Raw genomic sequence first — 12,118 nt, forward strand, 5'->3', positions numbered from 1 at the left:
TGACTACGCCACTAGCATTTGAAAGAAAAAGAATCATGTCCATCTGAGACAACTGAAAATGGGTAGCACTATTATCAACATACACTCTTCGCGCTCTGGTTTGATTCGTGGAGCTTGTCACCGAAAAGAATTTGCCCAATCGTCGCCTGGCGCTGGATGCTCGGTGGACAGAAATGTGGCCAGCCATTGGTGTTGGTGACGTCACACACATCAGCCCGCTGATTTAAGGGGATGAGGCTCAATACCGACTCAATCTGCGTTACCACCAGCAACAGAGGTGGTGGGGTTGGGGAGAGAAATTGCTATTACTTTTTTTATTTTCTGCCGTGGTTGTCAGAACTGTGTCGCCGGCTGTCACGGAGAACAAAGAAAAGGACACCCCTGTATGGTTTGGGTACATCATAGGCGCCGTCTCTCCGGTTTCTTCATCTCTGCATACGTGTGCAGCAACCCAGAAAGGCTAGCTAACAGATAATTCCAGCTACATGGTATCCATGCATCAAAGGAACCCGTAGCATTCCCGGGGCTGGAGAAGCCTTGGCTTTAGCTCTGATAGAGTACACCGTTTTTATTCTCGTTGCGAGCACAAAGCCCTTGCAGCTCCGTTGCGCATCGACAGAAGAGCATCGCTCGGGAACGGAAACATTTCGCAGGCTGACTGCGAACTCAAGCTTGACAGGACCAAAAAGCGGTGGTGGATGAGTTTGATTTCGTTTATCTTGTTTTTATCTCTTTTATGAAACAATGTTTCGCGCCACAGCGAACACGCTGGCGGTTGGGTTGTTTTTCTTGGGATTTTTGCACAGTTTGGAGGTAATCGTTCCAGCCAGAGCCATTGACGGTAAGCGGCACTGATAACCTTCGCTAATTCTCTTTTATGCGCCGTCCTTACTGTCCTTTTCTTGAACCATTCAGAAAAAATACCGTTGACCCGGTTTAGGGCTATTTGCAAGAATAATTTCTGCCTATGTTTGCCCGGTGCGCTGCTGCATGGAATACACATTAGCTCTCAAGTGATTGTTAGGCTATGAGGCTATTTGATTTAGCACAGAGCAGCAAGTAAAACAGTCGCTTATTTGTGTACCAGCCATTGGAATTCACATCTGTTGTCAATTGCCATATCTACGTTGAATAGGCTAGTCTTGTTATTAGGTTGCGACTGTTATATTCGGTGAATAGGTAGGCAATTCACAGAAAACGATGCAATACATTGTCACATCTACATTCATGTAGCGAGGTCTTTGGCAACAAAATGTAACCAGTCAGTATGTAGCCATTCATTTTTACATACGATAGGAATATGAGTGTTTAGGCTACAATGTTGCAACTGGCTTCAGGGTCGTTCCATTTGATTTCAATCACTTTTTGACCCCACCCCTTTTGGTTTGAACGAAACTTTCCATACATATTTGCCGATGGAAGAAATGGCCAGAAAGTGACATTTTGGACCTGAATGCCAAGACATTCAGGAGATAGAGATGCTCAAACTTTATCCATTTTGCATACCCCACCATACCATGAGAAATTCAAGTCTTCATCATTGGAAAACAAACGGTTGAGTTTGATCATTTAAAAGCTAACTGGGTTGTCAAACTATTTTGTTTTCTTTAACTTAAAATAGCCTGTCTAAACTAGTATACTTACATTTGTAAAATAAAAAAATCACATGTTGTAGTTTAGACTCTTTGACATAATCTGAGATGTTTGGGTTGTGCCCGCCATCAGTTGACACGGCATACTCCTGAATACAGGGTGGGTGTCATGTTTTGACTAATACATTTACTAAAATGGGAATACAATTGAAATGTCAACTTTCAGATGGTATCACAAATATGGTTGGAGGTCCACACATCAGGTTGACTTGAATGGGAATATCAGTTGTTTGAAATTATACTGTCAATATTTGATAGAATCCTGTTGAAATCATAGAAATATAGATGATAGACATTCACATATTAAGTTGACATTCGAAGGTAGGTGGACCAGCGGCCATCTTTGTGAAAGTAAATTGGAAGTAAAAATGTACATTTTAAATTGTGTGCCAGTTAAATTGCAATGGTTTGAAGGGATAGGTCCATTCTATGAATTATATTTCTATAATTGAAATGAAATCCACCCTGTATTCAAGAGTATGCTTTGTCTCAACCAATGTTGGGCACAACACAAACACCTCAGATGATATAAATTAGGATCTAAGCTACAATATAAGTGGAAATTGAAGAAAGAAAGAAATCGGCGTTTATGCGTTTTCAGATAATTGATGTTAAAGTGATACTGCGAGATTTCGAGATTTAGTTTTTCTACTTACCCAGAGTCAGACGAACTCATGGAGACCATTTTTATGTCTCTGCTTGCAGTTTAGTGATGATTGAAGTTAGCATATCGTTAGTGCAATTGCTGGAAGTCTGCCGGTACAGTAGCCAGCGCCTCTTAAAAGCAGAGAAATTGACTTTCTAACAACACTAAAGCTAGGTGGTTTGCCCCAAAAATTGTCAAAGATTCCAGTCACCCAAGTCAGACTGTTCTTTCTGCTACCGCACGACAAGCGGTACCAGAAGGCAAAGTCTAGGACCAAAAGGCTCCTTAACAGCCTCTACCCCAAGCCATAAGTCTGCTGATCAATTAATCAAATGGCCACCTGGACTATTTACATTGTTTTTACACTGCTGCTACTCGCTGTTTATCTATGCATAGTCTATTTACCCCTACATACATATGCAAATTACCTCGAGTAACCTGTACCCCCACACATTGACTCGGTACCGGTACCCCCTGTATATAGCCTCGTTATTGTGTTATTTTAATTTTATTTGTACTTTAGTTTATTTAGTAAATATTTTCTAAACTCTATTTCTTGAACTGCATTGTTGGTTAAGGGCTTGTAAGTAAGCATTTCAGGTCTACACCTGTTGTATTTGGCGTATGTGACGAATTAACATTATTTTATTTGGTCATTTATAGTCTTACAAAGCTATACATATGATAATTTGTATTATTATTAGGATCTCCATTAGCCGACGCCAATGGCGACAGCTAGTCTTCCTGGGGTCCGACACGTAACGGAAAATACCTTACAGACAAAAATACTAATACTTATCATTTCATTAACACATGCATTTAGACTTGTATGTAAAAAAATAAATACAAAGTAATCGCTATTTTATACATTGGTTAATGTTACTGATAATCATATGAAACGAGATTCTATCCACTTCTTCATTCTTTCCTTGTTGTCGCATAGAGATCGCAACGTTTCATGATACTCAATGGCGCTGCCCGTGAACTCAGACGCCATAATGGGACAACTACAATGTTGTGATCTCTATGCAAATTCTAGGAAAGAATGAGGAAGTGGCTAGAATCTTGTTTCTTATGATTGTCACTCAGTAACATTAACAGATGTATAAAATATTGACTACTATGTATAGCTTTGTAAGACTAAATGACCAACCACATAGCTTCCAGCAATTGTGCTAATATGTTAACTTTAATAATCTCCAAACTCCACGCAGAGACATAAAAATTGTACCCATGAGTTTGTCTGACTCTGGGTAAGTAGAAAAAAATACAAAATCTTAATCTCGCAGTAGCCCTTTAATGGTTAAAAAAATGCTATTCAACTTTATTATTTAAAGGAAATTATAAAATAGTTTGACAACACTGTTGATAAGCTTTTAAGTCATATCAAACTCAACTATTCATATTTTCCAGTGATGAAGACTTCCATGAATGTCTCATGTTATAGTGGGGTGTGCAAAATGGGTCAACTTTGAGCACCTCTAACTCCGGATTGTTTTGGCATTCAGGCCCAAAATGTCACTTTCTGACCAACTCTACCATGGGCATGTATGTATGGAAAGTTGCACTCAAGTCAAAAGGTGTGTGTGTGTGGTCAAAAAGTGATTTGAAATCAAATGGAATGACCCTTCAAGCATCTACTTTCAGCACATTACTGAATCAAATACGTATTGCATTAATTGTCATTAAAACGGCTATATTGCACGAAAGACATGTAGCCTAATACTTTCCCCAATTTCATGAAGGCTACTGTAGTGTACTTTGTAGCCCATGTATTTTGTGTAATTCTGCAAACTGCAAGGCCTGATTATTTCATGAGCCTGCTCAGTTTCTTTTCACCAGAACCACCAACGCCGCTGCTTTCCTAAAGAAAGTGTTCAGTTTAAAAGCCTCTGTCTTCCAAGCTACTCCTCATCCTGTCTTTTTTTTATTCAATGCAACATGCTGATGAAGGTGTAATGTTAACTAAATAAGATGAGTGAGATGTCATGCAATTGGTGTTTGCACAATTTAAGCATCTCAATCTCTCTCAATGCATTTGGTTGAGCATGAGACCTTCTGGAAGATTAGGCCTTCTAGACGAATAAAAAAAAATAGTGATCTGTCAACTGAAGGAGTTTGTGCAACTGCCCATCTAGGCTGCTCAAGTGTTGCGCATGCCTTGTGTGCTGCACATAACTTTTATGTCATATCAATTAATAGCTATTAAGTTCTAGTGGGTTTGTGTTAGCTCTCACATGTCATCTAGTCAGAATGTGGAAGGTGCTACACAACCGTGCTCGGTGCTCCTAACCTCAACCAGATTCCCCAAATTACTAAATCTGGAACTTCTGGAAATCTAAATCTGGAAACAATTACCTGTGCGCGCCTCTGAGCGTTTTGGTAGAAAAGGAAAAGGGCGTTTTTAAAAAAGGTGTCAGACTTTCAGAAACATTCTTCAGTTGGCCAGTTGCAGTTTTTGTCCCAGTCATAGCTGCTAAAATATGTTTTGAGTTTGTGGGGCGGGGGTGCTTTTGTTTTTGCATACTGGCAGGCAGTTGAGCAGACACATGTTTGGGATTTCCACACACAGGGACTACATTTTTGCATGGGGTGGGGGGATAGCCTTTTATAAAAGCATTTAATGCAATTCTACATTATTTACATAATAGAGGACATAAGCAGAATATTTTCTAATAACACAAAAATGGCCATATGCAGGCTACTGTGCAACTCGCTATTCAGGTAGGATGCAATTTTGTATGTTTTTTTGTATTTAATTTGTTTTATTATTGTTGTATATCCTTATTATTGTAGGCCTATGTATTAATCTAAATCAGTTCTTTAAATATGCAAAATGTGTTTTGTTTCATTCTGTTGAGACATTTTCATTGGCTAAATGAAGTTCAATCTGTCTTTTCAATTGTGTTCTCTGTATTTAGTTAGGTTATACATGGGCCTTTTGTTAAATGCATATAATTAGCCTATTGCTGCCATTCTTTGGGTACGGTAGGCACTAACCTTTCTTGAGACATTTTTTGGGGGGGCCAAATTTAAGTTCCAATTGTAACGTTGTGTTTGAAGCGATGTATAATGTCCTGCTTGTATTTTCCTTATCAATGGCTTGACTGACTATTGATATTACCCTAAAAGTTGAAAAACTTTTGTAAAGGTGTAGCTATTAACCTATTTTACTGCAGGCTTATGATATGAAGGTAGTGCACACCAGTGCTCCAATTAACTCCTACAGTTGAACTTGAGGTGAGGAACAATGTTTTAGGCCTACCAGAGTTACTCCTATAATCTGACAATATAATGCTTATCTTTTATTAAAAAAAATATTTGGATAGAATTACGAATTAGCCTCCTTCTGTATGCTTATATCTGTATAGCAGACACTGTAGCCCAGCTTTTCCCAAACTCTGTCCTCTGGACCCCAAGGGGCGTACTTTTTTTAGTTTGTTGCACTAACACTACACAGCTGATTTAAATGATCAAAGCTTGATGATTAGTTCAGAATTTGAATCATCTGTGTAGTGCTAGGACAAAAACATGCACCCCTTGGGGTCCTGAGGACAGAGTTTGGGAAACCCTGCTCAGTAGCCTATCTGACAAAGATAAATAAATGCATGTTGGTGTCGTAGAATGCCGCCGGCATATCTTGATCTCTCCTGGGGCTAGGCCTAAGCTTCTATTCTTAAAAAAAAAAAAAAGATTTAACATATTAATATCATGCATTTATTGCTCAAATCCCTAACAGTTGAACCGTGAGGAGGACAATTATTGATTTAGGAAAGTAAACAAATACGCTATACATTTTTGCACACATGCACATTGTAAAACAAGGAATAGTGTTTTTGTAATTTGTTATAGGCTGTTTTTAAGGACATGTAAATGTGTCTCATTTGGCCGATATCCATAGTTTGATGGCGCTGGCTGTGCGGGTGGACACCCTAATGGGTTACGTACCCAATGATAAACGGTACATTTCTCAAATGTCAGCAATAAAAATCTTTCCAGTCACTTGTCCGGTGACAAATTTTCACAGGTGGAAATTATAGGCAATTAGCAAGACACCCCCAATAAAGGAGTGGTTCTGCAGGTGGGGACCACAGACCACTTCTCAGTTCCTATGCTTCCTGGCTGATGTTTTGGTCACTTTTGAATGCTGGTGGTGCTTTCACTCTAGTGGTAGCATGAGACGGAGTCTACAACCCACACAAGTGGCTCAGGTAGTGCAGCTCATCCAGGATGGCACATCAATGCGAGCTGTGGCAAGAAGGTTTGCTGTGTCTGTCAGCGTAGTGTCCAGAGCATGGAGGCGCTACCAGGAGACTGGCCAGTACATCAGGAGACGTGGAGGAGGCCGTAGGAGGGCAACAACCCAGCAGCAGGACCGCTACCTCCGCCTTTGTGCAAGGAGGAGCAGGAGGAGCACTGCCAGAGCCCTGCAAAATGACCTCCAGCAGGCCACAAATGTGCATGTGTCTGCTCAAACGGTCAGAAACAGACTCCATGAGGGTGGTATGAGGGCCCGACGTCCACAGGTGGGGGTTGTGCTTACAGCCCAACACCGTGCAGGACGTTTGGCATTTGCCAGAGAACACCAAGATTGGCAAATTCGCCACTGGCGCCCTGTGCTCTTCACAGATGAAAGCAGGTTCACACTGAGCACGTGACAGATGTGACAGTCTGGAGACGCCGTGGAGACGCCGTGGAGAACGTTCTGCTGCCTGCAACATCCTCCAGCATGACCGGTTTGGTGGTGGGTCAGTCATGGTGTGGGGTGGCATTTCTTTGGGGGGCCGCACAGCCCTCTATGTGCATCTCCAGAGGTAGCCTGACTGCCATTAGGTACCGAGATGAGATCCTCAGACCCCTTGTGAGACCATATGCTTGTGCGGTTGGCCCTGGGTTCCTCCTAATGCAAGACAATGCTAGACCTCATGTGGCTGGAGTGTGTCAGCAGTTCCTGCAAGAGGAAGGCATTGATGCTATGGACTGGCCCGCCCGTTCCCCAGACCTGAATCCAATTGAGTACATCTGGGACATCATGTCTCGCTCCATCCACCAACGCCACGTTGCACCACAGACTGTCCAGGAGTTGGAGGATGCTTTAGTCCAGGTCTGGGAGGAGATCCCTCAGGAGACCATCCGCCACCTCATCAGGAGCATGCCCAGGCGTTGTAGGGAGATCATACAGGCACGTGGAGGCCACACACACTACTGAGCCTCATTTTGACTTGTTTTAAGGACATTACATCAAAGTTGGATCAGCCTGTAGTGTGGTTTTCCACTTTAATTTTGACTGTGACTCCAAATCCAGACCTCCATGGGTTGATAAATTGGATTTCCATTGATTATTTTTGTGTGATTTTGTTGTCAGCACATTCAACTATGTAAAGAAAAAAGTATTTAATAAGATTATTTCTTTCATTCAGATCTAGGATGTGTTGTTTAAGTGTTCCCTTTATTTTTTTGAGGAGTGTGTGTGTGTGTCTGTGTGTGGGGCACAACGGACCTGAGACCGTTTAGATTTGCAGGTCAAATGTAAGTAGTAGAGACACTGTGTTCAAAACATTAAGAACACCTTCTCTTTCCATGACAGACTGACCAGGTGAATCCAGGTGAAAGCTATGATCCCTTACTGATGTCACTTGTTAAATCCACTTCAATCAGTGTAGATAAGGGGTAGGAGACAGGTTAAAGAAGGATTTTTAAGCCTTGAGACATGGGTTGTTTATGTGGGCAATTCAGAGGGTGAATGGACAAGACTCAACACGTCAGTGCTTTTGAACGGGTATGGTATTTCTTTATTTATTTAACTAGGCAAGTCACTTAAGAACAAATTCTTATTTACAGTGACTGCCTACACCGGCCAAACCCAGACGACGCTGGGCCTATTGTGCGCCGCCCTATGGGACTCCCAATCACGGCCGGTTGTGATACAGCCTGGATTCTAACCAGGATGTCTGCAGTGACGCCTCTAGCACTGAGACGCAGTGCCTTAGGCCGCTGCACCACTCGGGAGCCTGGGTAGTAGGAGCCAGGCGCCTTGCTCAGGAATGACAGATTTTTACCTTGTCAGCTCAGGGATTCCATCCACCAACCTTTTGGTTACTGGCCCAACGTTCCTACCCGCCAGAACTGCAATGCTGCTGTGTCTTTCACGCTCAACAGTTTCCCCATGTGTATTAATGGTCCACCACCCAAAGGACATCCAGCCAACTTGACACAACTGCGGGGAAGCATTGGAGTCAACATGAGCCAGCATCCCTGTGGAATGCCTTCGATACATTGTAGAGTCTTTACCCAAATTAAATGAGGCTGTTCTGAGGGGTGCGCAAGTCAATATTAGGACTGTGTTCCTAATGTTTGGAATACTCGGTGTATGTCTCTGGTATGGAGAGGTAAGATCACATTTGATTGGTCTCATTCCCCTAAAGTGCAGTTTGGATGGTGTGGTGGTGCACAGTGGGTGGAGACTTAACCCCTCATCACTTTGAAATGAGGATTACACATTAAACATCAACAGAGAAGTGGGAAGAGGAAGAACCATCAGACCATTGCTTCTTTGATGTGACCACAATCCCCTGTTAACAATAAGGGAATCTGTAATAATTATGTCCCAAATAAGAGCCCTCCATTTACCGCATGACTGTGGTTCTGTACAGTCTGTACCTACAGTGCAGTAGGCCAGGCATGACAGTTAAAGCTACTTAGATTGCTGCTGCCGAGGGAAACATTTTAGAGGGGATTATAATGAAATCCTTTAGTGTCTTCTCACGGGACCAACACAAGCATGCAGGCAGTGTGTGATGCACAACCTTGTTCTCACTTAGACTTACCTACCATCCCTTAGACCGTTTTCTCCCCTTTTCGTCCATCATCCACTGTAGACACCCATGAATGTAGTGTGTAAGAGACCCTGAGGGATGATGATTCAATAGCAGTTGTGGCATCGTAACCAAAACCATCACTTTTACCTGTGGTCCCAGCTAATCTGGTCATGCAACTGTTGCACAATACAACTCAACCGAAAGCATAATGACATGGATCGGAGCCACTGTCTCACCACAAGATAAGTCATTTACCCTAAATGTAATTGGTAGGCTGGAGGTCTAATAAAGTCTGATGTACCATGCATTCAGTCGCACAACCTGAATGCATTCTGCATTTACCCAACCCCTCTGAATCAGGGAGGTGCAGGGGGCTGCCTTAATCAATGACATCATCAGCACCCAGGGAACAGTTTTTGGCAGTTAACTGCCTTGCTCAAGGGCAGGACAGCAGATTTTTCCACCTTGTCAGTTTGGGGATTTGAACCAGCGACCTTTCAGTTATTGGTCCAATGTTCTTAACTGCTAGGCTACGTAACAGCATTAGAGATGAAGTAAGGGCAAAACATTTGATCATTTCAGTATGTTATCATTTGCAGTGAGAAAGAGTTGAGAGTTTACGAAATATGTGTTTATTGCATCTCCCCTGGCACGCACCAGCCTTCGCTCATTGAAAACACATTACAACCGTAGTTTATCGAGTCCATCTGCTATGAAAAACGTGACATTTTGCCTGCTTTTAGTGATGTTACATCATCAACCAGTGTGTCTGGGTCGATCTCCTTTGGTTCACAAACATCACCAGTTCAGTACACTTCACTCCCTCTGTCCCTGGTCAATGAGGTGTGAAGATGGAGGACATCAATGTGACAGTGTGTCCCTGTCCAGGATGTTACATCATAGTAAAGACAGTCTCTGTTTCTGCCCAGTCAGATGTGATGAAAGCCTTTGACCACTAGCAATTTTTTTCCCCCTCACAATGGAATCAGCACAATTCCATGGTAACGGAATTACACTTTGACTGCAGGTTTTGTTTTTCACTTTAAAATGTATACCAAACAAAAATAATTGATTTCAAAGTTTAACAAACTATACAAGACTATGCACAATAACTATTTTTACTTTCCACTGAAATTTACAAAAATGAATTTATTGGAGAACTGTGACTATGCCAACTTTGGCAACGGAATAACGGTGAAACCTCCCTCAGGTTTTTATGCGACAACGTTTTCCAAAAACTCTGTTAAATATCTGCTCCGGTTTAAAAGATGTCTGCAGAAAGAATGACATGGCACCTTGAGGTTGAAAAAAAAATCTCTTTTGATTATTGAACTACAGTAAGTGAAGTGGATTTACACAGGGTAACGGAATTACATCATGGGTCCCTGAGCTGTACTGCATCATTATGGATATGAATGTCATTCTCCTCATGTTTCACAAGTTTGGACATCACAGTAGAGTACAGTGCCTTATAGAGTACAGCAGAGTGCAGTGCAATATACTGTACTCTACTTTTCTTTACTATTGTATTGCACTGTGCCCTACTCACTGTACTATTCAAACTTGTGAAACATACAGTACGTCTATAATTGGTTCAGATTGGGTCCGGTCCGTCTGTGGACGTTAACATCAACGCCAGGGTGGGCTGACTTAATGTCAACTACCAAATGTCAACGTCCATGGGTGTCCGGTGCTCAGTGGGTGAGGATGCTGGTTACAGTAAATGGAAAGCGAGGGGGCTCATGGGTAGGTGTCGGTAAGATCCAGGAGAGGTGACATCAACTGGAGAGTGAGAGGCAGAGTGAAAGTGCCCATCCAAGAAGGCTCAAGATCATTGGCCACAGATAAAATTACGTCAAATCACGTTATATCTACAGTAGCTGTTCCTAGGCCGTCATTGAAAATAAGAATTTGTTCTTAACTGACTTGCCTAGTTAAATAAAGGTAAAATACTTTCAAAATCTTAGCTAACAGTCATCATGAATCAAGTCGACAATCTACTGGCAAATCCTTTTTAATCCTTGTCATATGAAGAGAAATAATAAACATAAATTATAGAAACTATTGGACATAAACATTACACAACAAGTTGGAAATCGCAAACTCAACAATGAGTGGTTTGGAAAGAATCAGTGGCTAACTGCAAGCATTGCAAAGCAATCACTAGCCTGCTATTCAGTTAAGTGGGTTTGTGTTCCCAAGTCTGGGTTTAAGGGTCTCTTTTCCAAGTTTAAAATGTTAAACATTCAATATTGGCCATGCTGTCAATCCAGCATGATTTTTGCCTCGCTCAAAACAACTGTTAACTCGGAACTGGGAAATCTGACTTCAGTGAGTTCAAGACAACTGGGAACTCTTGGGGGGAGACAAGCTCTGACTAAGAAAATATGCTTTGAACAGTCATCCAACCTCGGGCCTCTTTCTAGAGCTACAACCTTCAGATCACTGACGTCATCATGATTCGACCTTGTTTTTTTTCTTCCTGTGTTGTCTTGAACGTACCATACATGCAGAGAATGCCAGACTTTGACAAAGTTTGATGACAAAATTTGCCCACGAAAGACTGCCACGTCACCTTCCTGTTCAAGTGCGTACAGCACAACAAGGTGAGTCCAAAAATGTTTTGTATGCTGCTGCATAAATGATGTAAGATGCCAGGGAGATATGTATACTGTAGCTAAGAAAGTTATACTGAGTGTATATTGTGTAGTAATCTTTTAGTAGCCCATGTGCCTCACCCTAATAATTTGGTATATTTTTCCCCTCTTAATTTCAACTACTGTTCTGACTTGGTGGTGCACATGTAGCCTATAACCTGTTTTAGAGAAATGTAATCATTGAATATTGTAAGAGCTTTCATGGTCTGCTTAAATGCCCCCCTTTATTTATTCTACGGTTCTGACTTGGTGTACAGGGAGAACACTGTAAGAACGGCCCATTTTCTGAATTCTGTCCTGTACATTTCAAAAGTGCTGAAAAAATTATTAAGTGCTTTCGTCCTA

At 41.8% G+C, this 12,118-nt stretch overlaps 1 protein-coding gene across 4 annotated transcripts in view; it reads left to right on the forward strand.

Moving 5' to 3' along the window:
• The first annotated feature begins 247 nt into the window (after positions 1–247).
• LOC106565466 (low-density lipoprotein receptor-related protein 1) overlaps positions 248–12,118 on the forward strand; it is a 179,971-nt gene continuing 168,100 nt past the window's right edge. For 2 of the 4 annotated variants that reach the window (XM_014132681.3, XM_082959228.1), the window contains exon 1: positions 248–841. In XM_014132681.3, coding sequence (XP_013988156.1) covers positions 745–841 — 97 coding nt within the window. In that variant the 5' untranslated portion in view covers positions 248–744. The remainder of the gene's footprint in view (positions 842–12,118) is intronic. The other 2 variants (XM_014132682.3, XM_014132684.3) reach the window with 1 other exon arrangement.

The sequence above is a fragment of the Salmo salar genome, chromosome 12 (assembly GCF_965601325.2).
Source record: "Salmo salar chromosome 12, fSalSal1, whole genome shotgun sequence".
Lineage (NCBI taxonomy): Eukaryota > Metazoa > Chordata > Actinopteri > Salmoniformes > Salmonidae > Salmo > Salmo salar.